This window comes from Adiantum capillus-veneris, chromosome 29 (genome assembly GCF_014529385.1).
Source record: "Adiantum capillus-veneris isolate H3 chromosome 29, ASM1452938v2, whole genome shotgun sequence".
In the NCBI taxonomy this organism is placed as follows: Eukaryota; Viridiplantae; Streptophyta; class Polypodiopsida; order Polypodiales; family Pteridaceae; genus Adiantum; species Adiantum capillus-veneris.
The window spans coordinates 88,214,932-88,240,689 of record NC_140959.1 but is presented as its reverse complement, the minus strand read 5'-3'; the positions used below and the strand labels follow the sequence as shown (position 1 = coordinate 88,240,689).

The window sequence follows — 25,758 nt, the reverse complement described above, 5'->3', positions numbered from 1 at the left end:
TTTGAAAATTCACACATATACTATGAGTATTGAGTTTTTTTTTCCAAAACCCTGAAAGGACACTTTTATGTCCTGGTAGGTTACCAAACTAGTGTTAAAAGAATTGAAGACCTCACCCATAGCCGAAGAAAAGAGTATCTACACCGCTCCGCTGCCCTAGACAAGCCTACTGGAATATCCCTCTGGCTGCAAAGTGTATGCACCACCTCAATTTAAATGGCCATCAAGGTGATCGATGTCATGAGGGCTGTGATCCCAGAATCTGAGTAGAATGCAGAATCCCAAGAGTGCCTTGTCTGTAACCCAAAAATCCGAACAAGAAGACCAAATTCATAGGAAAGCTCTCAAAAAGAGTGTGTGACCCTGAAATTGCAAAAGCCATGCAATTGTCCCCCACGTCACAAATCCATCATGAATGCGAACTTGATAAGCAAACAACATACCGCCCTCCAAGCCGGTTGTGCATAAGGACACACCCAAAAACAAAGGACAACTCCAATAAAGTACATCGCTGGCATGTCAGGGCAGTGCACCTAGCCCAAGTGCCTTTTCACAAAATCTTGCATGTGCAAGCATCCACATGAAATAGCATGTCCGACGGCTGACTCTAAGGCTCCAAATGCATGACCAAAACTATAGCCGAAAAGCAAAAGAAATGTGCGAGTCATACCAATCTATAACTAAGGTGGACGGTGAGGAGGGTGATGCACCCTCAATGGGATCCACCTCCTCATGGAAATAGTGTACTCAAAGGAAGAAAATGGTTCCCCATCAGTCTACACAAAAGGCCACTGTCCCTCGGGCAAGCGATGCACTACTCTGCATATCTGGATCAATAATACCGAAACCTCCCTCCTCTCGAGACAAGATAACAGTGTGCCAGTGAACTCCAGGTTGTGTGTCTCTAGAGCCATCAGAGCAACTCAACAAAACAGATGTACACTAAGCGCTGCAAATGTGACATCACTCTAGGGTGGAGAGTCATACAAGAGGTAGTAAACCAGGCTGTTGCAAGAAGTACCTGATTTACAATAAAAGCTGTGCCAACCAAAGATAAATGCAAGGAAGACTAATAGCAAAGCTTCCTCCTTTAGACTAAAGAACTGGCTCAAATTCTTGCTCTGCGATACATCAATGCCAACATGAAAGCCCAAATATCCGCAAGTCTGTCCTTGGAACAACCAAGTGAAATGGACCAGAGCATCTTACTGACAGTCCTCGTCCACTTTGACAAGAAAACCGAATGACTTGTGCCGGTTTATAAGAGCATCCCAGGCCAAACGAAAGGCAGTAAGAATTGCCCATAAAGTATCCAAAATATGTGTATCATACTAAAAAACAACGTGTCATCTGCATACTCCTGGTCCAGCAAGCCTGGTGAGCCATCCAAAGGCATAGCAAGACCACACAACTGTAGAGACCTGCCTTGCAAGAAAAGTGGCGCGGCGAGGAACAGAAACAGATGGTGTGCCAGGGGGCATCCCTGCCGGACAGAACGAGAGAGATGAAACCTCCACCCAATGTGACCTCTAATAGTAACAGAACGAGAAGCAGAGCGATAAAGCACAGCAACTCCTGTAATCCACTGTAAAAGAACAACCATCCTCTACATAGTTCCCTTCAGAAAACTGCAATCCACTCGATCGTATGCCTTCTCAAAATTGAGAAGCATGATAGCCACTGGCTGTCCCACCTGTCTCGCCCACTCCACTGCCTCTAGAAAGTGAAAATATCATTCAAAATGCATCTATCCTGCACAAAACGTGTATCATCCGGGCCAAGATCACAGAAAACATGAGAGTGACCAGCCTCCATTGGCGTACGTGGGAGGAAACTCCACCTTTCGGTATATCAACCTAGCTGACATAGTGAGAGGCATCACAGCTGTATCAAAAATATGCTGCAATCTCAAAAGCACAACAGGACTACACATCCCAGGACTGCAAGGTAAACTACTGCATCAAACCATCCTCTCTTGGACAAGAAGCACCATCATAACCAACCACTGCATCACACATCTCCTACATAGTGAAAGGAGCCAATAAACTGGCATGTCCTTAGTGACCACCGGCCGAACATTCACTCTGGCATCCCAAATACATTCATCACCTGCAATAATTCACGTCTGGACTCTGGCACACACAAGAGCATCAAAACCGATACTCTCCTGTGCTCGGATCAGCTGAGCATTGATGCATTCCAAAGAGACGATCGCTTTTCACACAATAAAACCCTAGTCCTTTTGGAATTCACCGCATCCAGCATGCATGTTGACCAAAGCATCTACGCAATCATCGTTAACAAGGCTGCACTTACAGTTCCAAGGCTGTCTCCACTGCTGCCCAGCTACCGCGACCTGTTGCAACCTGACCACTGCAAACTGTCCATGAAGGTAAAACGTTGCTGCTACAGGAAGCTCTAGCATTTTTATATACCTAGATGAATCCAGGATTAAGGTAAAACATTGCTCCTACAGGAAGCTCCAACATTTTTTACTCTTGTCACCACCAGCGACCTACGTCTGGATTTGAGTAGCACTGCCTTATTTTAAATCGACCTGTACAGCCACTTGATGATTTTTATTAAACCAACGCTACTGAATGGCTTAGATTCCAGCGCTCAGTGGCAATAAGAAACCAGCGCTACCTCTGTTTGAGTAAACATACACACACAGTGTGTCACATTGTCCGCAGCACTGCCTGCTGCTTAATCTCACCAGTGGTGCCCAATTGACAGATTGATGGCCTGCAGTACACACAAAGCACACACATTGTTTAATATCACACACAGAGCTACAATTTTCTCGGTTACAAGCCTTTCAGCTCCAGAAACCACACAGAGAACACATTCATGAGCTGTGTGCCAAGTATATCACCTTCAATTCCATCAAGGCATACATCTCCCTCCTCAATCTCGAGCTCCGAAGTTCCTGAAAGTCGTCTCTGCGGCCAAGCTGACAACCACGACTCTGATACCACTTGTTGCACCTATGACGAGGCGCACAGAGAGCAAGAGGGAGAGGAGAAGACCGACACAGAAAGTGGAGGAGCAATGTCCTGCAATCACTGCCGTTGCTAAGAGTGTAGATCCTTTTGTCACCTAGAGATGAAGTATCAGAAGGGGGTTGTCATTAGTGTCAGTCGGCGGCTGGCTATGTCCAGCCCGGGCAGATTGGCCCTTTATGCAGGGCATCGGAATTATCTGGTGTCCGCGTGCCCGATAAGTATGCCCCTTTATCTAGTATCTACCCCTCTATCAATGTAGTCCAATACCTCATCAATCTACATACCGAAAAGAGTAGGAGAGAGGGAGAGAGAATGTGTGTGTGCATGCATGCATTCGTGCACTCGGGTGTGTGAATGTGAAGGGTGAAAGGATCAGTGTGTGTGCGCGTGCACACATGCCAGCTTCACATCTTACCTGACACCACAAGAGCAAAGAAAGAAGGGAGCTAGCCACGAGGCTAGGCCCTGGAAAATTGTATCAAATTGCTAGTATATTCCTGCACACAACCAATATAACATCAATATGCTGATGTGCTCCAAAATGATCCTAAACTCGAGCACAATCAAAGCACAACCTGATTCCTGATAAGCCTCTGGAAACAACGACAAACTGTACTTTGAGAGCTACTCGCCTCCAACTATACAAGCAGGAATGGCACTTTCTACATAACCATAACAATAAAAAGCTGATATGCCTGAAAGAGCTTTAAGAAGAGAAAAATCAGTGATGCGTCTGAAATACCTTTCTTACCATTTTAAAAAGCCAGCTGAGGCTAACTCCCTTCCTATATGTCTACAAGAGTGGCTCTTCTACCTGTGCAATAAGCATGTTAGCATATGAGAAAAGCAACAAGAACGGCTGTGAGAATTACTGAAAACATGTGGAAAGGGGGGAAGAAAAAGGGAGGAATGGGGGGGGGGGGGGGTTTACATTTTTGTGACTGTACCATATTTCGTTAAAGCATGTCACTATAAAATTGTGATGGGAGGATTAATCAATAGAGAAACTACAAGGAAAACAAAATTCTGTTCTTAAGAACGAATCCATGTTACATGACAGCTAACAGCTTTGCGTTGGCCTTCCCATAACCCACCCTGGAACATAGTGGATTGAATGTTGGATAAATACATATATACAGTGACTTTCATCTTCTGAAAAAATGACCTCAAGATGTTGACTGAAAACTCTCAACAGAATCAACATGAGGCGGGCCAAATATCTCAGCAGCAGGTGACCATTGATCAGGCACCATTAGAAAGTAGTTTTTCATGGCCTTTCTAAACCGCTTCTTGTATTGTTTGGGAGAAATGACAGTTGGTGTAGCATTCTTTGGACCACCCAAGATCCCCGAAGCCTTCACCCAAGTCTCCAAATGCTTATCCCATGTATATTGCCTCATGAAGTCAATAATACCCAGCACCAATTCACGGCGCTCTTCATCTACTCCAACGAGGAGAGAATAATCCATTACATCCGCAGACTGCAAACATAATCTGCAATTAATACCAAATTAAAAATCATGGTTGAAGGTTGGAAAGTAAAAACAGAAACTTACAGCAAGAAATGAGGTGTCATTCCAGACAGCTCTCTCCAAAATACGCTTAGCCTTATTCCCAATATAGATGGGATTGCTTAACATTGACTCCAAAAGGTTCTGGTCAAGTAAAACCTTGTTCTTTCCTGTGGTATCAGCATTATAGCGAGACCTCAAAGAACCTTTCAGGTCATAAAGACGAGTCACATGGCGTCCATACAAAAGATTTTCCATTGCCATAAGATCCATGCGAACTTCTTTGCCAACCTTTCCATGTTTTATCGTCACCTATAGAAGAGCTCAGTCACAAAGATGATGACAAGGCCTCACAAGTGTGTGTGTGTGTGTGTGTGTGTGTGTGTGTGTGTGTGTGTGTGTGTGTGTGTGTGTGTGTGTGTGTGTGTGTGTGTGTGTGTGTGTGTGTGTGTGTGTGTGTGTGTGTGTGTGTGTGTGTGTGTGTGTGTGTGTGTGTGTGTGTGTGTGTGTGTGTGTGTGTGTGTGTGTGTGTGTGTGTGTGTGTGTGTGTGTGTGTGTGTGTGTGTGTGTGTGTGTGTGTGTGTGTGTGTGTGTGTGTGTGTGTGTGTGTGTGTGTGTGTGTGTGTGTGTGTGTGTGTGTGTGTGTGTGTGTGTGTGTGTGTGTGTGTGTGTGTGTGTGTGTGTGTGTGTGTGTGTGTGTGTGTGTGTGTGTGTGTGTGTGTGTGTGTGTGTGTGTGTGTGTGTGTGTGTGTGTGTGTGTGTGTGTGTGTGTGTGTGTGTGTGTGTGTGTGTGTGTGTGTGTGTGTGTGTGTGTGTGTGTGTGTGTGTGTGTGTGTGTGTGTGTGTGTGTGTGAGAGAGAGAGAGAGAGAGAGAAGAGAAATGAAATAAAATGTTATATTAACGTCTTCAAGAGGCCAAAGTGACCTACGAGACCAAAAAGTTACAATTGGTGAATCTAATACAATGTCTTGAGTACAAAAAGTACAAAGAACTGAAAAAACTGAAACTGAAACGAAATAGGTGGGGAGAGGTGATGGGCTGAGGGCTGATATAATGGGTTAGCTGATACAAAGCTAATACAAAGATGGATACAGATCACTAGTGATACAAATGTGATACAAATCAGAGAGAGAGCACTTCATAATGTCTTCTAAAGGCCGAACTCAGCCAATGAGACAGGTCAATGCACATGGGTGTGTCCTTTGGCTATCAAGTAAAGACAAACACAGGTACAAAATAAAGTAGCACAATTTAACTGAAAGCAGAAAGTACTACAAGGGAATGCATGAAGAAAAAGAAGAACAAGAAGTTAAATTAGACAAATAAGCACTAACCTGAAATATGCCAAGAATCTTTGCAAGACATGTAGGGCTGCCAGACTTTAAAGATTCTGAAATATACTTGAAATATTCAGGAGCAAACTTAATGAAGGACTCTAATTCAGTCTTCGTGACTTGTTTGATGACAAATCTATCATCCCTTGTCTTTGCAAAAAAAACGTTGCTTTTCCCCCCTTGTGCACCCCATTTTTTACAACGGCATAGTGATCGAATGAAATCCATCTGATCCGAACAGCATGTTTTCCGCAATGCATCAAATTGCTTTGCATAGTAGCAAGTAACCATATATTTTACTCTTCCTTGAGGATCAGTATCTGTGAAAGAAACCTTTACATGAGTAGCTTTGGAATATTGTAAGTTTGAGCTTTCCCTTGAGACTGTATTGGGCATTTCATCTGCAAGTAAAGTCTTGTCCCTGGGAGTGGTTTCACTCTGATCAGGAGAGCTTTCCATTACTTGAAGTGGATGGAACACCACAGACTCTGTAGGTAAGGAGTCTAAATCTCTCTCTTTGAAATCCCTCTTGCCATCACTTTCTCTCTCTGTCTCCCGGAGTCTCTCTCTCTCAGATGGACCATCAGATAAGTGAGCTTGGTATTGGTGAGATGTGATAGCGTATGCTATTATGCTGGTAGGCTCATCATCATAAACAGGGATAACAGTATCATGAATTCCTAAAGGCAGAAATATTCGCCCTTCACCAATTGGGAGCATCATGGTGTATGAAGTGTACAGCCACTGGGAACCTAATCCAGGTGACCCATTCAATGGATATTGAAAGCCCTTATTGTAGGCCCTATACAAATTTGAGAAGGGAGTGTCCACCAACCCTAAATCCTCTGAAGCCTCACTTTTTAAAGCTGAAGAGGCAGTACAGGCCACCACTCCTTCGGAACCTGACATAGCCTCTTCGTACAAGGAAGGCACCAATGCAGTCAAGTTTGAAACGGGATCCTTATCTACCTCAGAAACGGTCTCAACAGTTTGGGCAGAAACAGGTTCATCAACCATAACAGATGATCCTATACCAGAACCTTGTGATGCAATTTCTTGGCCAGTTGATGATATGCTTACCTCATGGGCTTCAACAGTGTGCCCCTTCCCTGTCCACGCTGCTTCAAAAGTGTCTGAAAGATCAGGTAATACAGGAAATTGCCCTTCAGATAAAGTTCTTCGCACTAGAAGATCATCTTCCTCGAGCACATGAGAGTAAAAACTACAATTTTCCTCACCCATCTTGAGATCGGTTCTTCCCTCCACTGATGGTAAATTATCTGCAATTAACAATGGCCTGCTGTGCAGTTTGTTCAAGTCTTCAACAATTTCTACAGATGCTGGCAACTCTGTCATATCAATATTCTGATCACGAAGGACAAGATTTGGAGGAGCCAAATCATTTCTAGGCTCTAGCTCAGCAGAAAACTCAAAGTTTTGTTTGGCATCTTCACCACCTGATAAGACATTACGTGGTGAGTCTCCAGAGTTACTCGTCAACTCATTTGTATGAGCTACCTCAGATTTCTGTAGTTCCACCACAGCAGTCAAAGAATTGCTGAATGTGTCCTGAGCCTTTATTGATGTCTCGCCCATTGTCTCATTCACATAAGCGACCACCAATTTTTGTACTACGGTAGTGTCGCCCATAGGCGTGCTGCGAGCTTCCTGAGCCTCAAATGGCCTCTTGTCCTTTATTCCCAATAGAATAGAGGGGTCATCCAAATTGGCAGACCTAGAAGTGGGGACAGCTTTATTCAACTTAAGAGAAGCTTGCAAAACCTGAATTCGCTGACTCCACACAAGGGACAACGCAGCTAACCCCCTTCTTGTTGAATTGATTTCCAATATGTCTCCAAACAAGTCACATGCCTCTTTCCTCATGGGAGCGGCCTTTTGTAAAGTATCCTGAAAAGACGACCTATACACATGTTATTAATGAGCAAATACTGAGTAGCAAGCTTTAGGATCACACTTTGAAATTTTCAAATGTCATTATTGTCTGACCAAGAAGGCCTTTTGATCTCGTATTAACGTAGCCTCATATTCAGCTATTCGTCTTCGAGCTTCTGGCGCTTTTGAAATTCCAGAAGTTGCTACCTTCTCTTCTATCTCACGAAGTGTATTAAAAGCCTTTGCAAAAATTAGCTTCCCTTTATCAGTAACCTGAAAAAAAAAACGTCTTTCAGTATCAAGAGACAAACAACATAAACATAAGCTTTCTTCTTCATGGAAAAAGTACCTCTCCTATCTCATTACGTAGCCATTCATCTAGTTCTGGATGATTAAACTCCAGCTTCGATGGAGGCAAGTAAACAGAGTGCACATTGATTGGGGCATATCTAAAGCAGGCAACCATACTACCAAAGCTGCACAAACAATACCAGGTCTGTTCAAATACCACCAAATGACATGAAAAAAATTGCCCACATTGGAATATGAAGATTTTCATACCCATAGAAACGAAGGCAGTCTCTGTGCAAGGAGTGGCCACAAGCTGCAATTCTACTGGCAGCCGCGTGATTTGAAAAGCTCAGCTCCAGGAATTTTCCAAAAGATAGACCCCAAGCTGCATCTGACATCAACAGTCTGTTAGTTGCAGGTGGCACCTTATTCACCCGAGGGCATTTCAAGCATCGGTGCCACATCCATATCTTTCCCTCTCTTTCTCCTGACAGTACTTGATTCTTATGACGCACAGATATGGCCAAGCTGCCTTGCCGATGCATGTAGCAATGGAGATGTGCATCTCTGGTCTCTTCACAGAACCCACAAACGTTATGCTGTTATACACATTCCAAATCATTGACGTTAGCAAAAGTAGTGTCATTTTGAGGTAGAGAAGTTAATTTAGTTCAGGAAGCTCACTAGGTCAAAAACATTGTCCTTCAAGAATTTTCCGAGAGGCTTGTCGAAACTCCCATAGTACTTTATTCTGAACAGGTGGCCTCTTTCACACACTGTTGCTTTGCGCAGGCAGCTACTTGAAAAGGACACGAGAATACTCTGATGATCTGATGGCGATGGAGGAAACTCTTCATGATTGGCCTCTTGATCCTCCCACAACAGTCCACTTTGTGCTTCCGAAGTAGTAAGATCTGAACCGTGACCGATTTCTAATTCAGAGTTTACCTTTAGCATCCGTGTCACTATACCTGAGCCCTCAGCTTCTGCAAATTCTAGTTGATTCAAAGAAGCACTTGAAGACTTCATCCCAGATCTGTACATACTTGTCAGGTTCTGAAGTCCAATACTCGCATTGTAGATTGTACTATGTGAGCTTGAAGCTATTTTCTGATCAGCTGAGCCAGTTGGACCTCTTGTAGTGGGTAGTACCAGGCTTGAGTTGATATTATGAGCTTGTAGAGGACCAAACATCCTTCTAGATGGGTCGTGAGAATCAGCCGCTCGAGGGCTAACATTTGGAGAATTGTTCCTTGAAGAAAAACACGAAGATGTTACAGACCATGGGGCAGAAACCATTGAGCTTGATGGCTTTCTATGTACATCACTCCAGTGTGGGGTATTCATTGAAGATGGCATATTACTGATAGTACTAAATGCACGGTTCTGTTGTGGCTCAGGACATGTAGTGGGCCCTGGAGCAGGAAGGAGAAACCCAGGCACAGTAGTTATGGACCTATCAAGCTTTGAAGGCTTATCTGGTAGAGCAACACTGATAGGGGACTTAAATGATAGATCAGGTACTGTGGCTCCCTCATCTACCAGGAAGGAAGTTTCCAAGGCCAGCTGGTAGGCAGCAAAAACTGCAAACTGAACAACTCGTTTTACCTTCTTAAGCTCATCGCCATTGGCCCCCCTGAGCAAGACCTGGCACAGTTTCAAAAACCTTACTGTTGTTGTACTAAGAAAGGGACCAATATATAAGTTAAAACAAGATCTGGTTGCCTACCGTGCAACCCAAAGGTCTTGGGCACCCATCAAAAAACATTAGAGTTTTTGTTAGCAATTTTCCCGCCTGCCCTGCACTCCCAAGGTCCTCGACAAATTTTTCCACATGAAAAAAATCACAATGTCCAAGTCTCGCCTTTATAATTTGATCAGGAGCAGGTACTATCTCTGCTCCGGTACACCTAGCTATGCGCTCTAAGAGTGGTCTTTTCACATTCAATACCAAAGAAATCTCTTTTGAGAGAAGCCTTTCTTGTGCTTGCCGCGACACTGTCTTCTCCACAAGCACAACATTGGGATGGTGTGCTTCAATCCGCGAAGCAGTCATTGAAAGATGATCCTTTTCCTATATAACAGAAGTTCCTCAAAAATGAGACCAAGCAACACTAAAAATAAGTCCCCCATAGACACAAACATCAATCAGAAAATATTCACTGTCGTCATCAGACTTTCCAATATTATTAAACACGTTCACCACAAGATTTATGCAGGTACAAAGAATCCAGCAAAGGAGAAACTTTATAAAGAAACTCTCAAATACCTACCTCATTAACACCTGAATAGAATTCAAGAATCTCATTTCAATAAATTTCATCAACCACCATTCACTACTCATGCTTGTCAAGTCCATAATGAGTGATCTTTAGAGTGTACATGGGTAGATAACACCCTCTCTGTCTATCACGCGCACATTGATCACCAGGCTCGTCCGTCACAACCTGTCTCAGCTTGACACTAGGAGAACTTGGATTCAGCCGACACAAGAGTTGGGCACGAAGATGGCTTTCTATAGAGAGCATCTTCTCCGACTGACGGAGGACGGGTTTGTGACTAGACCTAGTTATATGGATACTCATTTATCTTGGGGGATACGATGCACTATTGGTCAGATACGCACCTCTTCACATGAGCTTGAGGTTGAGACTGGCAGATTTAAGGGGATACCTGCAAAGGCTAGGATGTGCCAGCTATGCCATCTGGAGCTTGAAACAAAGTTGCATTACATATGTCACTGCCCAGTGTACTACGAGATATGGGGGTGATTTCATCATCTCTTCAGAAAGGGTTTTGGACCACTATTCAGGGTCATGAAATATCAGGATCAAAGATGTCTTGGGTTATTTTTACTCACGCTACTCAGACACAAAGAGAGCCTGTTGTTGCAGAGACCAGCAGAAAGATAGTCTTAGAGAAAAAGTATAGATTTTTTAGACCACCTACTGGCAAACAAAGGCTCAGCATAGCCCAGATATCACCCATACCAAAGGTATGCTCCTCGATCAGGCTACTGAGCTAGGGAGATCCAAACGCCCACGACTGGGGATACCTCACAGCATCAACGGAGACTACGACAAAGGATATGGATTACTTTAGCTCAACATTCGAGACGCCCAGTACCAGTACTTACCATGGTAGACATCGACAATATTCTGCAACGAGCTATGCGGTACATCCTCCCACAGCCCCCAATGCCGGACATCCTCAGACATTGACGTTCATACACTGAGATTGTACTACCCATTGTTTCACCGTAACACTTCTATAGAGCTACACAGCTCTGAGCTACTTAGATTCATAACAGTAGCCTTTTAGCCTTTATCTTATTTCACTTCATTTTATTTCGTACCCTGATATTGTATCAAATTCATGAGGATTGTACCAGTTTGGTCTCATAGGTCATTTTGGCCTTTTGAAGACGTTTAATTATTAATGTAACATTTCATTTCATTACTCAGACTTTGTATCAGATCCACCACATTGTAACTTTCTGGTCTCATAGGTCACTTTGGCCTTTCGAAGACATTAATTTAACATTTCATAAAATCTCTCTCTCTCTCTCTCTCTCTCTCTCTCTCTCTCTCAAGCATGAGGAAGCAAAGTGATAAGGCCGACCCCTTAGAAGACGTAGTTTCAAAATGCAAAGAAGAAATGGTCGAAACCATAAACAATATCAATTGCCAACTTTTAGGGACAATAAGAATGCTCGAGGATCGCGTTTCGACCCAAGAAAGCAAGATCGCGGCAATGGGAGATCGGATGACGGCCCAAGACGGAGAGATTGCATCACTCAAGGAGGAGCACGCAGAGGCACTCTCACGATACACGCTTGAAGAAGGAGAATTGCAACCTTCAGTAATAGAAGAGCTCAAAACGATCAAAGAACGAGTGCGAGCAATCAAAGAGGGGGAAGAGCAACACAAAGAAATGACGACCTCTTGGGTGGACGTTATCACAAAGACTCAATAGAAGGCAGATGAGGCCGAGAAATGGATTGAGGTCGCCAAGAAGGGGAAAAGCAAGGAAACAACTACGTCCACACCCACAATAATTAACATGACACTAGAAGAGGAGCAAAGAAGGCGTGTGCGCTCTCTACACGTGAGAATTTGCGGCCTTAAAGACAAAGATAATGTGGACGAAGAGGTAAAAGAACTCATGGCTTTGATGGGGATTCATGAGCCGATGCACTCAAGAGCTTGGAGAGTGGGCAACAAGAAAAATGGGAGCAAGGGGGAAACCTCGAAAGAAAGAGCACTCATCCTTCGTTTTCCCTCTATGGAAGCAAAGAATGACTTTTTGAAGAAGAGACCAACTCTTAAGAAAACGGGCATCTTCCTGGGGAATGACCTTACCCTATCACAGATAGCTCATATGCAGAGGTAATGCCAGAGATTAGAGCGGCAAGGGAAATAGGTAAGATTGCTTTTTACCGAGATGGAAGAGTGGTGATATTGGAGCCACGCTCCACATGACGGTGTGAGACCTATGGGACCACACTCAAAGTTGCTACCTGGAATTGTAATGGATCTATGCGTCTAGATGTGGGTGCTTTTGAGGAAAGTTTTAGTGGGAGAGATATCATCCTCTACTCTGAGACACATCAGGCCCCTGGGCAGTCTATGCCTCACATTAGCGGATACAGATGGGAGACCGCATGTAGACAGAAGACACGATCAGAGCACAGAGGGCGGGGCTCAGGTGGAGTGGCAGTGTTATTCAGGGAGGAGTTGTAGCCATTGATACACATAGCTCGCAGGGATGAGCAAGCTAGGTACATGTGGGTGAGATTGAGAGCAGAGATAGGCAGATATCTTTACATTGCTATTTGCTACTTTCCCCCGAGTACGTCAGTGTATGCACCACCCAAAGGACAGTCCCCCTTTTCTATTTTGGATGATGACATATGGGATTTCTCTAAAGATGGTGACATCATCATTCTAGGGGATTTCAATGCTAGGACTGCTCATCATCAGACAGTTTTTTACGATACTTCAGAAGAGATGCTGAGAGAGCAAGATGTGGCAGAGACAGGTCCTATCTAGACTATCACAAGATGGGGAGCATCCTGAGTATGGATGACACTTGATAGATATGGGGACTGCACATGGATTGGTCATCTTGAATGGCCTACAGAGATTTCCCATTGCGGGGGGTTTTACATGCTTTCCACACAGACATGGAGCTAGCACAGTGGATTATGTCATGGCACAGCCGAGTCTCATCTCTAGTATCCAGGACCTCACAGTTGGACCCAAGTCTATTGGTGTGGCAGTGGACCATGCTCTTGTGTCGCTGACCATCTCTTTCGAGTCTAGTGTAGCACACAGGCCTTAGGCAGCAGCTCCTACTCGCTACACCTTCACACGGGAGACGGACTCTGTATACATAGATGGGATCTACAGACGCTTGTGTACAAAAGAGCCAGGGCGACCTTTGGAGGAGCTTACAACTATACTGACGCAGACGTTACATGATGCAGCGACAGAGGCATACCCACACACACAGCCTGAGTAGAGACGTCGTTCTGGGAGCATGCCCCAGAACAGCTCGTATGACGAGGAATGCCGAGAGACCAGAGCTAGACTCCAGAGAGAGGTGCTTTTGGGGGACATCACTCATAGACAGTCACAGATTGACTTCCGACGCCTAGTGCAACGGAAGAAGAGGGCATTTTTGGCTCACCTAGAGCAGGATCTATACCAGCTATTCTTGAGTCAGGACTCACATGACGCATGGCGGCTCTTTCATGAGCACTCCCCTCCCCCTGCCATTACCTCCACAAAGGCTTGGGGCCAATACGTGTCATCTCTGTTCACAGTTCCTAGACAGCCGCCCCTTCCCGACCCCCCCCCCCCCCCCCCCCCCCCGATCGATGCCCCCATACATGTGCTTTTTTCACCGCTGAGATGGTGAAGAAGGCCATTGACAGGATGAGGACTGGGAGGGTATATGATCATGATGGCTTAGTGGCTGAGCACTTGTAACCGTGCCATGTGTGAGGGCTTGCCTCATACTTGGAGACTATCTACTATTGTACCTATCTTCAAGTCACGAGACCCTATGGAGCCTGGGAATCATCGCACTATCATGATCGGACACACATTGGCACGGTTGTACGCATCCATTCTTGAGCAGCAGCAACTGAGTAGATGGGCAGAGAAGGAGGGGATACGTGCAGCCGGGCAGGCAGGATTCAGGAGAGGTTTTTCTACTCTTGACCATATCTTGACACTCAGAGCCATCATTGAGGAGGACAGATCACATGGGAGACGGATCTATTGCAGCTTTGAGGACTTCCGCAAAGCATTTGACACCGTACCCAAAGCTAGATTGATGCACAGATTACAGGAGATGGGAGTACCCACAGAGCTCATTTGGGGGGTCCTGCCACTGTACAGGTCAATAGTGGGGCATGTACGCATCTCAGCGGGCCTATTTACAGCGGCAGCGGTTCATTCCACTATTGGGGTGAAGCAGGGTTGCCCGCTCTCTCCTACATTGTTTGGTATGTATGTGGATGAGGTTTCTGACTACATTGAGAGAGATGGTAATAGAGGTGCACCACTGGCAGGAACATGGATCCCACTATTGTTATATGCTGATGATATTGTGTTGATCTCCGACTCTCTAGAGGGGATGCAACGTCACTTGGATGCTTTGCATAGCTTTACCCATGAGAGTGGCTTGTCTGTCAACCTTGGTAAAACCAAGGTTGTCACGTGACACATCCCAACCCTATGTGTCCGTGGACAGGCTACACCATAGCAGGGTTCCCGTCAGTCAAGTCAGTTTAGATTAGCAGTGATCTGGCACTTTTGTAAGTCTATTCGTAGACCGTGCATGCCCAGTCACTTAGCTTAGATGCATATCCTCCGGTTGCACACAGCATGATCATCGGAATTCCCATCAGAATCCATTAGCATCAGTTAGGGGAATTTTCCAATGCATTTAGCCTATTTTCCTATTTATTGGTTATTTTCACTTATTATTTTTAAGTGACTTTCCAACAAAAGTAGGTAGGGCAATTTTGCTAAGTTAATATATAAGCAAACCCAAGTTAGCACTTTCTGGCAAAAGAGGCAGCAGAAGCTTCCCGCTCAACAGGCAACTTCTCAACAGTACCCCCCCCCCCCCCTCAGCACCCTCAGCATTTAGCCTCGCCATCAAGCCTCCCACTTCCTTGGCGTTTTCTTCACAAATTCAGCCATCGCATACAGTCCCCTTCTGGCGTTTTTGTTCCCCCTACAAGCAGCCTACTTCTGGTGTTTTTTGGTCGCTAACAAATCAGCCACGACCAGCGTTTTTGACTCACAAGACCAGCGTTTTTGGCAGCAGATATCCAGCCTATAAAACGCAGCATTGCTGGCAGTTCCACAGCATTTTTGGGAGCATGTAGCCCAGCGTTTTGACAAGGGAAATTCAGCAGGTCAGCGTTTTTGAGTTTCTGCCCAAACCAGCAGCAGATACCTAGCATTTTCAGCCTTTGACAAGTAGCAGAGCAACCCCTTGAAGCGTTGCAAAGATCCACCGATTTTCAGCCAAGAACCATCGACAAAAACAGTCATTTTCAGCCACGAAACAGTCCAAGAAATTCAGCATATAGAAGATCCACAGTTTCAGCCCAAGTCGTCGTCATCATCGGCATAGTCCCATTACATCAGTCCATTGCATACGCATTGTACACCTTTGTGCAATCAAGTTAGACCACTCTCGCCGACGAGTGGGGCCTTCGGAGGAGGGTTTTACAACCTCTCGGGTGTCGTATCTCTTCTCTCTCCTTCTCTCAGTCTCATTCACTTGCACGCACAATATCCACTCACTTTGTTCATGACCACAACACTCTATAAGACGAAAAGCTCTCTCTTTCCCTAAGAACTAAAAGGAACCTTGAGCAATAAAGATCACCAATCTTGAGAAAATACAACATTCATTCTGCTGCACCTTACATTGGTATCAAAGCTTTCGAAGCGTTCTACATTACTCAAGGAAAGAACCACAAGAATTTTTTTGCTTGTTGCAATCGCCCGAACCCAAGTTTACTTGGGCGTGGGGATTCCTAATCGTGTTTTGTTGAAGAGTGACAGGAATCCCAAGAAAGAAGGGCTTGTCCAGCCTCCCCTTGTGTCTCTTTTCACTCATTGAGAGCGGACCATGCACTTAGCGGCTGGCCAATCGACGTGAGGTGGGAAAAAGCAACCTTGGTGTGAGCGCAAGGCCGCCAAGGGGTGTGCCCGCAGAAAAGGGTAGAACTCGGGTGAAGAGAAGATCCTTCTCCAACGCGATTTGCAAGCGAAAGAAAAACTCAAGAACCCCAAGAACCCAAGACCCAAGAACCTCAAGAACCCAAGATTCTCACGAATCAAGGACCTCAAGAACCTCAAGACACTCAAGAACCCAAGTTCCTCGCGAGCGTAAGACCCCAAGATCCTAGTGCATGGTCGTCACCCGAAGCGGCATGGATACTTTGCATTCAGGTGATGAGCATAAGAGAGGCGACGAAGGATTCTCCCCACCAGGAGATTTTTCCAACCCTCCCCCTTCGCCATCTATGCTACGAGTTGTCCTCACTTCTATGGAGATGATGGTCAAGTCGATGTTGGACATGATGGCACAACAACAAGAAACGAATCGAGTTGCATTGGCACAACTCGCAAGCAAAGCAGAAGCACAAGAAGCCAAGGACCGCGAGCGCGATGAAAGAAACGTCACACTTGCCGCAAAACAAGAAGAAAATCGCCTTGCTCAAGAACGTGAGCGCATTGCTCTTGCCGCTAAACAAGAAGAAAATCGACTTGCTTTCGAACGCGAGCGCGATGAACGAGAGGCTCAAAGGGAGATTCGTCATCAAGAATTTATTTCCCGCATCCTAGCCTCAAAGACCGAACCACCGAAAGATCGTGGGAGTTCGTCAAGTGGCGCAAACCACGATGCGGATTCCAATCATCCAGTTACAGAAAAGTTGGCTTTCAGTAAGTATGACGGTAAGATGGATGCTATAGTTATTCATTCTTGGTTGCATCAATTTAATGCTTATTTTGTGACAACTAAGAAGACAGGAAATAGCAAAGTTTTGACGGCAGCTATGTACCTTGCCGGTGATGCCATTAATTGGTACCACGCATGGCAAGAGAAACAGCTAGCCGCGCACCTTGAGGCAGCCGACGATTTCACGCCCCTCTCTTTTAGTTGGGCTGATTTCCAAGACAATCTCAAGGCGCGGTTTATGCCACCTCACTACCTCGCACGATTGAAGGACGATTGGCGCGCTCTCAAGCAAAATGGTATGCCAGTCATGTCTTTTTCTAATCGTGTTTTGTAGCTAGGTACGCAACTACGCATGTCGGATGAAGAGCGCAAAGAGGCTTTTCTCTTTGGATTGGACGAGTATATCAAGTACGATGTCGAGGTTTTCGATCCAATCGATCTCAACAAGGCGGTAGCGATTGCTCTCGCACAGGAGATGAAGCACAACAAGGGAAAGCCTAAGGAGAACAAGACTTCCACAAGTACCTCGCAGACTTCTCAGAACCCGCAGAACGGTAAGAATGGTAAGAATGATAACTCTTCTAACCAATCTTCCAACAGTCTCTTATCAAAGAATTCTTTCAATGAATCTAAGGGTAAGGCTAACACAACTGCTAAACCTAAGCTTACTCCAGATGAAAAGGTAGCACAAGGAATTGTAGGAGGTTACATCACTTCAGAAGAACAAAGCACTTATTCTAAGGAAGGTCGTTGTTTTCATTGTCACATTAAGGGTCACATAAAAAGAACATGTCCTAAGCTTGAATCGAATGAATCTAAAGAACCCACAGCACCCACCACATCTGTCAATGCAATGAATGATAACACGATTGTGCCCAAAGTTTCTCAGGACCCTCCCATTGATGATTCTCTCATTAAATGTTATGGTCCTAAGTCGGGGCACCGTTTCATCATATTGTTTGACCCAGGTAGTATGCATGATGTGATTAGTTCCTCACTTGTTGAGAGAGCCCGTCTCGAAGTTAGTCCGAGATCTCCTATCGAGGTCTCTGGCTTTCGTCTCGGTATGGACGCTCTCATCACGGAGGAGTGCCTTGATGTGTTGTTTGCAATTCAACAGACTGCCTTCACTAGAAGATTTGTTGTTTCTCCTCTCTCAGGATGTGATACGATTTTGGGCATTCGATGGTTTCGTGAGACTAACGCTCTCATTGATTTTGAGGCTAACACTTTAACTCTCAATGCCAAAAGCGATTCTCCTACTCTCTTTCATGGAATGGACACTGCTCCTTCTCCATCTCTCATTGCTAATATGCAGGACAAGGTTGAAAGGATTCGGGATAAGGAGATTCTCTCAATCTCTTTTTCTCCACAGCATGACACACAGGATTTGCATGATTATGAGAAGCATGATGATTTGAATGATAATGATTTGCTTGATGATTTGGATGACAAAGACAAGCATGATGAAGAAGATGTGATTGTTCACCAAGATGAGGTATTAGTTGATGCTTTTTCTAGCGAAGCTAACCTCGTCGTAGAATTGATCAATCACCAAGAATCGATCTTGGCTTTCGAGTCGAGGTCCACAGATCCCCCACACAACGATTCGATAGATCCCGAAGAAGCGATCTTGGCTCTCGAGCCTTGGTCCAAAGAACCCTCACAGGAAGTATTATGTGTTCGCATGATTGATACGCACGCATTGTTCGAGTGTTTCATTCGTGAAGGTTTCCTGTATTTTAGTCAACATCGTTATGTGATCCCTTTTCCTAGGCATGACATATTGCATGTTGAGCACGTTTCTCTCATGAATGAGCACGAATGTATGCGGATTGTTCATGAAAAGTTGAAAAGTTTGTATGTCAGGAAGTCACATTCCATGTTTCTTCCTTGGCATGACACAGTTTCCGAAAGAGCACATGATTGTATGAGCACCAAGCATGGGTATTTCCGTTGTGATTTGCCACAGTTGATTGATGTCAATCACCCAGAAAAGACTCGATCGCATTGTTTGCATGTGTTTCACGAACGGGTTGTCACTCCGTCTCTATGTGCATCTACATTGCATACACAGTCTTTAGAGAAGACAAGATTTTTTTCCTTCACTTTACATGGAATGGGTATGTTCATGGTTTTGTGTTGGAGATGGTTTCAAGAATTTTCAGCCATGGAGATTCTTGAAGACGAAAGAAGCACGACTCTAGACGAAGTTGAAGCATCGAAAAAGCCACAGAAGGCTTTGAGTCGCTTTCGGCGCGGCCCAAAGAAGCAAGCGTTGCAGACCTTTATGAAGTTCAAGTACTGCGCGACCCCCACATCAGAGTGGGCCGGCGAAGAGTCCCTTCCAGGATTTCGGATGTTGTTGGCGATCTCCCTCGATGCCATACAGTTCGGTACCAGTACCTCACTTTGAAAAGGAGGGGATGTTACGTGACACATCCCAACCCTATATGTCCGTGGACAGGCTACACCATAGCAGGGTTCCCGTCACTCAAGTTAGTTTAGAATAGCAGTGATCTAGCACTTTTGTAAGTCTATTCGTAGACCGTGCATGCCCAGTCACTTAGCTTAGATGCATATCCTCCGGTTGCACACAGTATGATCATCGGAATTCCCATCAGAATCCATTAGCATCAGTTAGGGGAATTTCCCAATGCATTTAGCCTATTTTCCTATTTATTGGTTATTTTCACTTATTATTTTTAAGTGACTTTCCAACAAAAGTAGGTAGGGCAATTTTGCTAAGTTAATATATAAGCAAACCCAAGTTAGCACTTTCTGGCAGAAGAGGCAGCAGGAGCTTCCCGCTCAGCAGGCAACTTCTCAGCAGTACACCCCCCCCCCCGCCTCTCAGCACCCTCAGCATTTAGCCTCGCCATCAAGCCTCCCACTTCCTTGGCGTTTTCTTCACAAATTCAGCCGTCGCATACAGTCCCCTTCTGGCGTTTTTGTTCCCCCTACAAGCAGCCTACTTCTGGCGTTTTTTGGTCGCTAACAAATCAGCCAGGACCAGCGTTTTTGACTCACAAGACCAGCATTTTTGGCAGCAGATATCCAGCCTATATTGCTGGCAGTTCCACAGCATTTTTGGGAGCATGTAGCCCAGCATTTTGACAAGGGAAATTCAGCAGGTCAGCGTTTTTGAGTTTCTGCCCAAACCAGCAGCAGATACCTAGCGTTTTCAGCCTTTGACAAGTAGCAGAGCAACCCCTTGAAGCGTTGCAAAGATCCACCGATTTTCAGCCAAGAACCATCGACAAAAACAGTCATTTTCAGCCACGAAACAGTCCAAGAAATTCAGCATATAGAAGATCCACAGTTTCAGCCCAAGTCGTCGTCATCATCGGCATAGTCCCATTACATCAGTCCATTGCATACGCATTGTACACCTTTGTGCAATCAAGTTAGACCACTCTCGTCGACGAGAGTGGGGCCTTCGGAGGAGGGTTTTACAACCTCTCGGGTGTCGTATCTCTTCTCTCTCCTTCTCTCAGTCTCATTCACTTGCACGCACAATATCCACTCACTTTGTTCGTGACCACAACACTCTATAAGATGGAAAGCTCTCTCTTTCCCTAAGAACTAAAAGGAACCTTGAGCAATAAAGATCACTAATCTTGAGAAAATAAAACATTCATTCCGCTGCACCTTGCAAAGGTCATGGTATTTAATACGACCCCACAATGGATCAGGAGGTCAGCGCCCACATTCACATACAGCCAGGAGACAGTGGAGTATACAAATGCTTACACCTACCTTGGAGTGGTTTTTAGTGGACCAGCATTTTCATTGAGAAGAGCAGCAGAAACTAGATTGACCAGAGCCCATGTAGCATTGGTTAGATTGGAGAGGATGTGTTCACATGTTCAGTTTCAGGAGCCTCGGACGAAGCTCTGGCTCTTTGACACCCTGGTGGCTTCTGCATTGCTCTATGGAGCTGAGATTTGGGGACCTTCATTGGATCATCATGGAAGGACAGGTCGCACTGATGGATGGGGGGATATGGAGAAGCCACTAGTCTCTATGATCTCACGGCTCATTAGAGCCAAGGCTTCAGTACCACATGCCATTATACGAGCAGAGCTAGCTGCCCCCCCCCCCGCTAGTGGTTGAGGCGCTCAGCAAATCTGTCTCCTTCATACACCGCATTTGGAAACTTCCCAGAAACAGATATGCCCGCCTTGCACTTGAGTCCTCTCGACAGTTAGCCATGCAGGGAGCTAGAGCATGCTAGTATGGGGAGATGACATCATGGTTTCAGGCGCATGGGTTCAGCATAGACACACGGCCCCCCTTCCAGTACTCACTGGATGCACCCTCTCTGAATCTCACACCCTCCCTGATACGGTGTGCTATTGGCCAGATACGTACATCTTCACACCAGCTACGGATCGAGACTGGGAGATACAGCAAAGTACCAGCAGAGGCCAGGACATGCCTCCTATGTAACCTGGAGCCTGAGACAAAGTTGCACTACACATGCCACTGCCCCGTCTACTACGAGATATGCGGCCGCTTTCACTGCTTGTTCAGAGAGGGCTTCGGACCACTCTCCAGAGTCATGCGGTAGGAGAATCAGAGATGCTTGGGTCTGTTTTTGCTCGAGCTGCGCACACACAATGTCATGTGACACATCCAACCCTATGTGTCCGTGGACAAGCTACGGCATGATCAGGGTTCAGTCAGTCCAGTCAGTCTAGATTAAGAAGTGATCTGGCACTTTTGTGAGTCTATTCGTAGACCGTGCATGCCCAGTCACTTAGTGTAGATGCATATCCTCTGGTTGCACACAGCATGATCATCAGTATTCCCATCAGAATCCATCAGATTCAGTCAGGGGAATTTTCCAGTGCATTTAGCCTATTTTCCCTATTTTTGCTATTTTTCACTTATTATTTTTAAGTGACTTTCCAACAAAAGTAGGTAGGGCAATTTTACTAAGTTAATATATAAGCAAACCCAAGTTAGCACTTTCTGGCAGAAGAGGCAGCAGGAGCACATGCTCAACACGCACCTTCTCAGCAAGAACTCATCAACCCTAGCGTTTGCAGATTCCCTCTCCAAACCTCTGGCGGTTTTGGACATCCTCAGCAGTACCTCCCCCTTACTAGCATTTTGCATAGAGCCAGCATCCCCCAGTTCCCTGGCGTTTTCCCAGTTCCCCATGGTCACCAGCAGATCCTCAAGGACCAGCGTTTTTCATTAACGCTCAGCAATCAGCCAGTGTTTTTGGTTTTCAGGCCTTTTGCAGCAAAAGACTCGGCGTTTTCAGCATGCATCAAAAGCAGACAATTCAGCCCTAGTTGGTTGCAGATACACTCCATTTTCAGCCCATAAAAACACAGCAAAACAGTGATTTTCAGCCACCCAAAACAACCCCAAGATTTGCACATTCCAGCGGTTAGAAGACCACAGATTTCAGCCCTAAAGTCGTCGTCGTCATCACCGTTGTCGTCATCGGCATAGTCCCAAGTTGCATCAGTCCATTGCATACGCATTGTACCACTTTGTGCAATCAATAGTAGACCACTCTTGCCGACGAGAGTGGGGCCTTTGGAGGAGGGTTTTACGTCTCTGGTGTCGTATCTCTCTTCTCTCTCTATCTCTCAATCTCATACACTCACACACACAGTGTCCATTGACTTTGTTTGTGATCATAGCACTTTCCATTAAGAACAGAAGGCTCTCCCTTCCATAAGAACTAAAAGAAACCTTGAGCACAGTTCGGAGCACTCATCTTGAGCAAAGCGCAAACAATCATTCCACTGCACCTAACATTGGTATCAGAGCTTTGGCAATGTTTTGTATTACTCAAGGAAAGAACCACAAGAACCACAAGAATTTTTTTTGCTTGTTGCGGTCGCACGAACCCAAGTTTGCTTGGGCGTGTTGATTCCTAATCGTGTTTTGTTGAAGAGTGGCAGGAATCCCAAGAAAGAAGGGCTTGTTCAGCCTCCCCTTGTGTCTCTTTTCACTCAGTGAGAGCGGACCGTGCACTTAGCCGCCGACCAATCAACGTGAGGTGGGAAAAAGAAACCTTGGTGTGAGCGCAAGGCCGCCAAGGGGTGCGCCTACGGAAAAGAGTAGAACTCGGGTGAAGAGAAGATCCTTCTCAAACGCGATTTGCAAGCGAAAGAAAACCTCAAGACCCTCAAGAACCCAAGTTCCTCATGAACTTAAGAACACAAGACCACAAGAACCCACGACTTCAGAATGATCATCACTCGAAGCGGAATGGATACTTCGCTTGGAGGTGATGAGCATGAGAGAGGCGAAGAAGAATTTTCCCCACCAGGAGGTTTTTCCGACCCTTCCCCATCTACAACAACGATTGCACTAACTCCACTGGAGGAGTTGGAGTTGTTGTTTGTGGAACAGAATTTACAACGCAAAGCAAGAGATGCTGCAAGAATGGCAGCCATAGCGCGTGAGCGCGAGCCAGCACGCTTGGAAGCCAAAGAACGACAAGCCAAATTGGATCATGAATTCAAAGAAAGAAAAGCAGAAATGGAACGCAGACACGCAGAAGATGAAGCAGAAAGACAAGCAAAGAGCAAAGTAAGACAAGCAGAATTTGATCACGAGATCAAAGCAAGAAGGGAAGAGCTCTTGCAACTCTTTTCTCAAGCTCAGGCACAGATGCAAGAGATTCGGGAAAAGGAGACTCTCAATCTCTTCTTCTCCAAAGCATGAGACACAGGATTTGCATGATTGTGTGAAGCATGATGATGATTTGATTGACAATGACTTGCATGATGTTTTGATTGACAATGACAAGCATGATGATTTGCATGATCAAGATGTGATTTCTCACAAGCATGATGATTTGCATCATCAAGATGTGATTTCTCACAAGCATGATGAGTTGCATGAAGATGATGTGATTGTTCACAAGGATGATGTGTTAGTGGATGCTTTTTCTAGCGAAGCTAACCTCGTTGTAGATTCAATCAATCACGAAGAACCGATCTTGGCTCTCGAGTCGAGGTCCAAAGCACCCCCTCAAAAAGAACGCAGTCAGAAAGAACCCCTTCAAGAAGGATCGATCTTGGCTCTCGAGCCTAGGTCCAAAGAACCCTTACAAGAAGTATTATGTGTTCGCATGATTGATACGTATGCATTGTTCGAATGTTTCATTCGTGATCGTTTCCTGTATTTTCATCAGCATCGTTATGTGATCCCTTTTCCTAGGCATGACATATTGTATGTTGAGCACGTTTCTCTCATGGATGAGCACGAATGTATGTGGATTTTTCATGAAAAGCTAAAAAGTATGTAAGTCAGGAAGTCACATTCCATGTCTCTTCCTTGGCGTGACACAGTTTCCGAACGAGCACATGAAAGTATGAGCACTAAGCATGGGCATTTCCGTTGTGAATTGCCACAGTTGATTGATTTAGATAAGAATGACACGATTCGATCTCATTGTTTACATGTGTTTGATGAACGGGTGGTCACTCCGTTTCTATGTTCATCTACATTGCATACACAGTCTTTAGAGAAGACAAGATTTTTTCCACTCACTTTACATGGAATAGGTATGTTCATGGTTTTGTGTTGGAAATGGTCAACCACGGAGATTCTTGACGAAGAAGGAAGCATGACTCTCAATGAGGATGAAGCATCGAAGGAGCCACAGAAGACTTTGTGTCGCTTTCGGCGCGGCCCAAAGAAACAAGCGTTGCATACTTTTATGAAGTTCAAGTACCGCACGACCGACAATTCGGAGTGGGCCGGCGAAGAGTCTCTTCCAGGATTCCGGATGCTTTTGGCAATCTCCCTCGACGCCATACAGTTCGGTACCAGTACCTCACTTTGAAAAGGAGGGGATGTCACGTGCCACATCCAACCCTATGTGTCCGTGGACAAGCTACAGCATAATCAAGGTTCAGTCAGTCCAGTCAGTCTAGATTAAGAAGTGATCTGGCACTTTTGTGAGTCTATTCGTAGACCGTGCATGCCCAGTCACTTAGTGTAGATGCATATCCTCTGGTTACCCACAGCATGATCATCAGTATTCCCATTAGAATCCATCAGATTCAGCCAGGGAAGTTTTCCAGTGCATTTAGCCTATTTTTCCTATTTTTGCTATTTTTCACTTATTATTTTTAAGTGACTTTCCAACAAAAGTAGGTAGGGCAATTTTGCTAAGTTAATATATAAGCAAACCCAAGTTAGCACTTTCTGGCAGAAGAGGCAGCAGGAGCACATGCTCAACAGGCACCTTCTCAGCAAGAACCCATCAACCCTAGCGTTTGCAGATTCCCTCTCCAAACCTCTGTCGTTTTTGGACATCCTCAGTAGTACCTCCCCCTTACTAGCGTTTTGCATAGCGCCAGCATCCCCCAGTTCCCTGGCGTTTTGCCAATTCCCCATGGTCGCCAGCAGATCCTCAAGGACCAGCGTTTCTCATTAACGCTCAGCAGTCAGCCAGCGTTTTTGGTTTTCAGGCCTTTTGCAGCAGAAGACTCCGCGTTTTCAGCATGCATCAGAAGCAGACAATTCAGCCCTAGTTGGTTGCAGACACACTCCATTTTCAGCCATAAAAACGCAGCAAAACAGTCATTTTCAGCCACCCAAAACAGCCCCAAGATTTTTCACTTGTTTGTGATCATAGCACTTTCCATTAAGAACGGAAGGCTCTCCCTTCCATAAGAACTAAAGGAACCTTGAGCATAGTTCTGAGCACTCATCTTGAAAAGCCAAACAATCATTCCACTGCACCT

General features: G+C 45.3%; 2 protein-coding genes across 2 annotated transcripts in view; both read right to left on the bottom strand.

The window, feature by feature from the left end:
* Positions 1 to 3,808, bottom strand: part of LOC147419544 (uncharacterized) — a 58,456-nt gene extending 54,648 nt beyond the window's left edge. Inside the window, exons 1-6 of the mRNA XM_086505435.1 lie at positions 3,757 to 3,808; positions 3,581 to 3,667; positions 3,421 to 3,502; positions 2,876 to 3,099; positions 2,717 to 2,745; positions 117 to 2,435 (exon numbers count right to left, since the gene is read on the bottom strand). Of these exons, the coding sequence (XP_086361561.1) occupies positions 2,234 to 2,435; positions 2,717 to 2,745; positions 2,876 to 2,899 (255 nt within the window). The 5' untranslated portion in view covers positions 2,900 to 3,099; positions 3,421 to 3,502; positions 3,581 to 3,667; positions 3,757 to 3,808 and the 3' untranslated portion in view covers positions 117 to 2,233. The remainder of the gene's footprint in view (positions 1 to 116; positions 2,436 to 2,716; positions 2,746 to 2,875; positions 3,100 to 3,420; positions 3,503 to 3,580; positions 3,668 to 3,756) is intronic.
* A 205-nt stretch (positions 3,809 to 4,013) lies between these two features.
* LOC147419542 (1-phosphatidylinositol-3-phosphate 5-kinase FAB1B-like) overlaps positions 4,014 to 25,758 on the bottom strand; it is a 62,892-nt gene continuing 41,147 nt past the window's right edge. Inside the window, exons 5-12 of the mRNA XM_086505434.1 lie at positions 9,765 to 10,109; positions 8,720 to 9,682; positions 8,306 to 8,634; positions 8,094 to 8,220; positions 7,859 to 8,017; positions 5,852 to 7,759; positions 4,562 to 4,828; positions 4,014 to 4,486 (exon numbers count right to left, since the gene is read on the bottom strand). Of these exons, the coding sequence (XP_086361560.1) occupies positions 4,172 to 4,486; positions 4,562 to 4,828; positions 5,852 to 7,759; positions 7,859 to 8,017; positions 8,094 to 8,220; positions 8,306 to 8,634; positions 8,720 to 9,682; positions 9,765 to 10,109 (4,413 nt within the window). The 3' untranslated portion in view covers positions 4,014 to 4,171. The remainder of the gene's footprint in view (positions 4,487 to 4,561; positions 4,829 to 5,851; positions 7,760 to 7,858; positions 8,018 to 8,093; positions 8,221 to 8,305; positions 8,635 to 8,719; positions 9,683 to 9,764; positions 10,110 to 25,758) is intronic.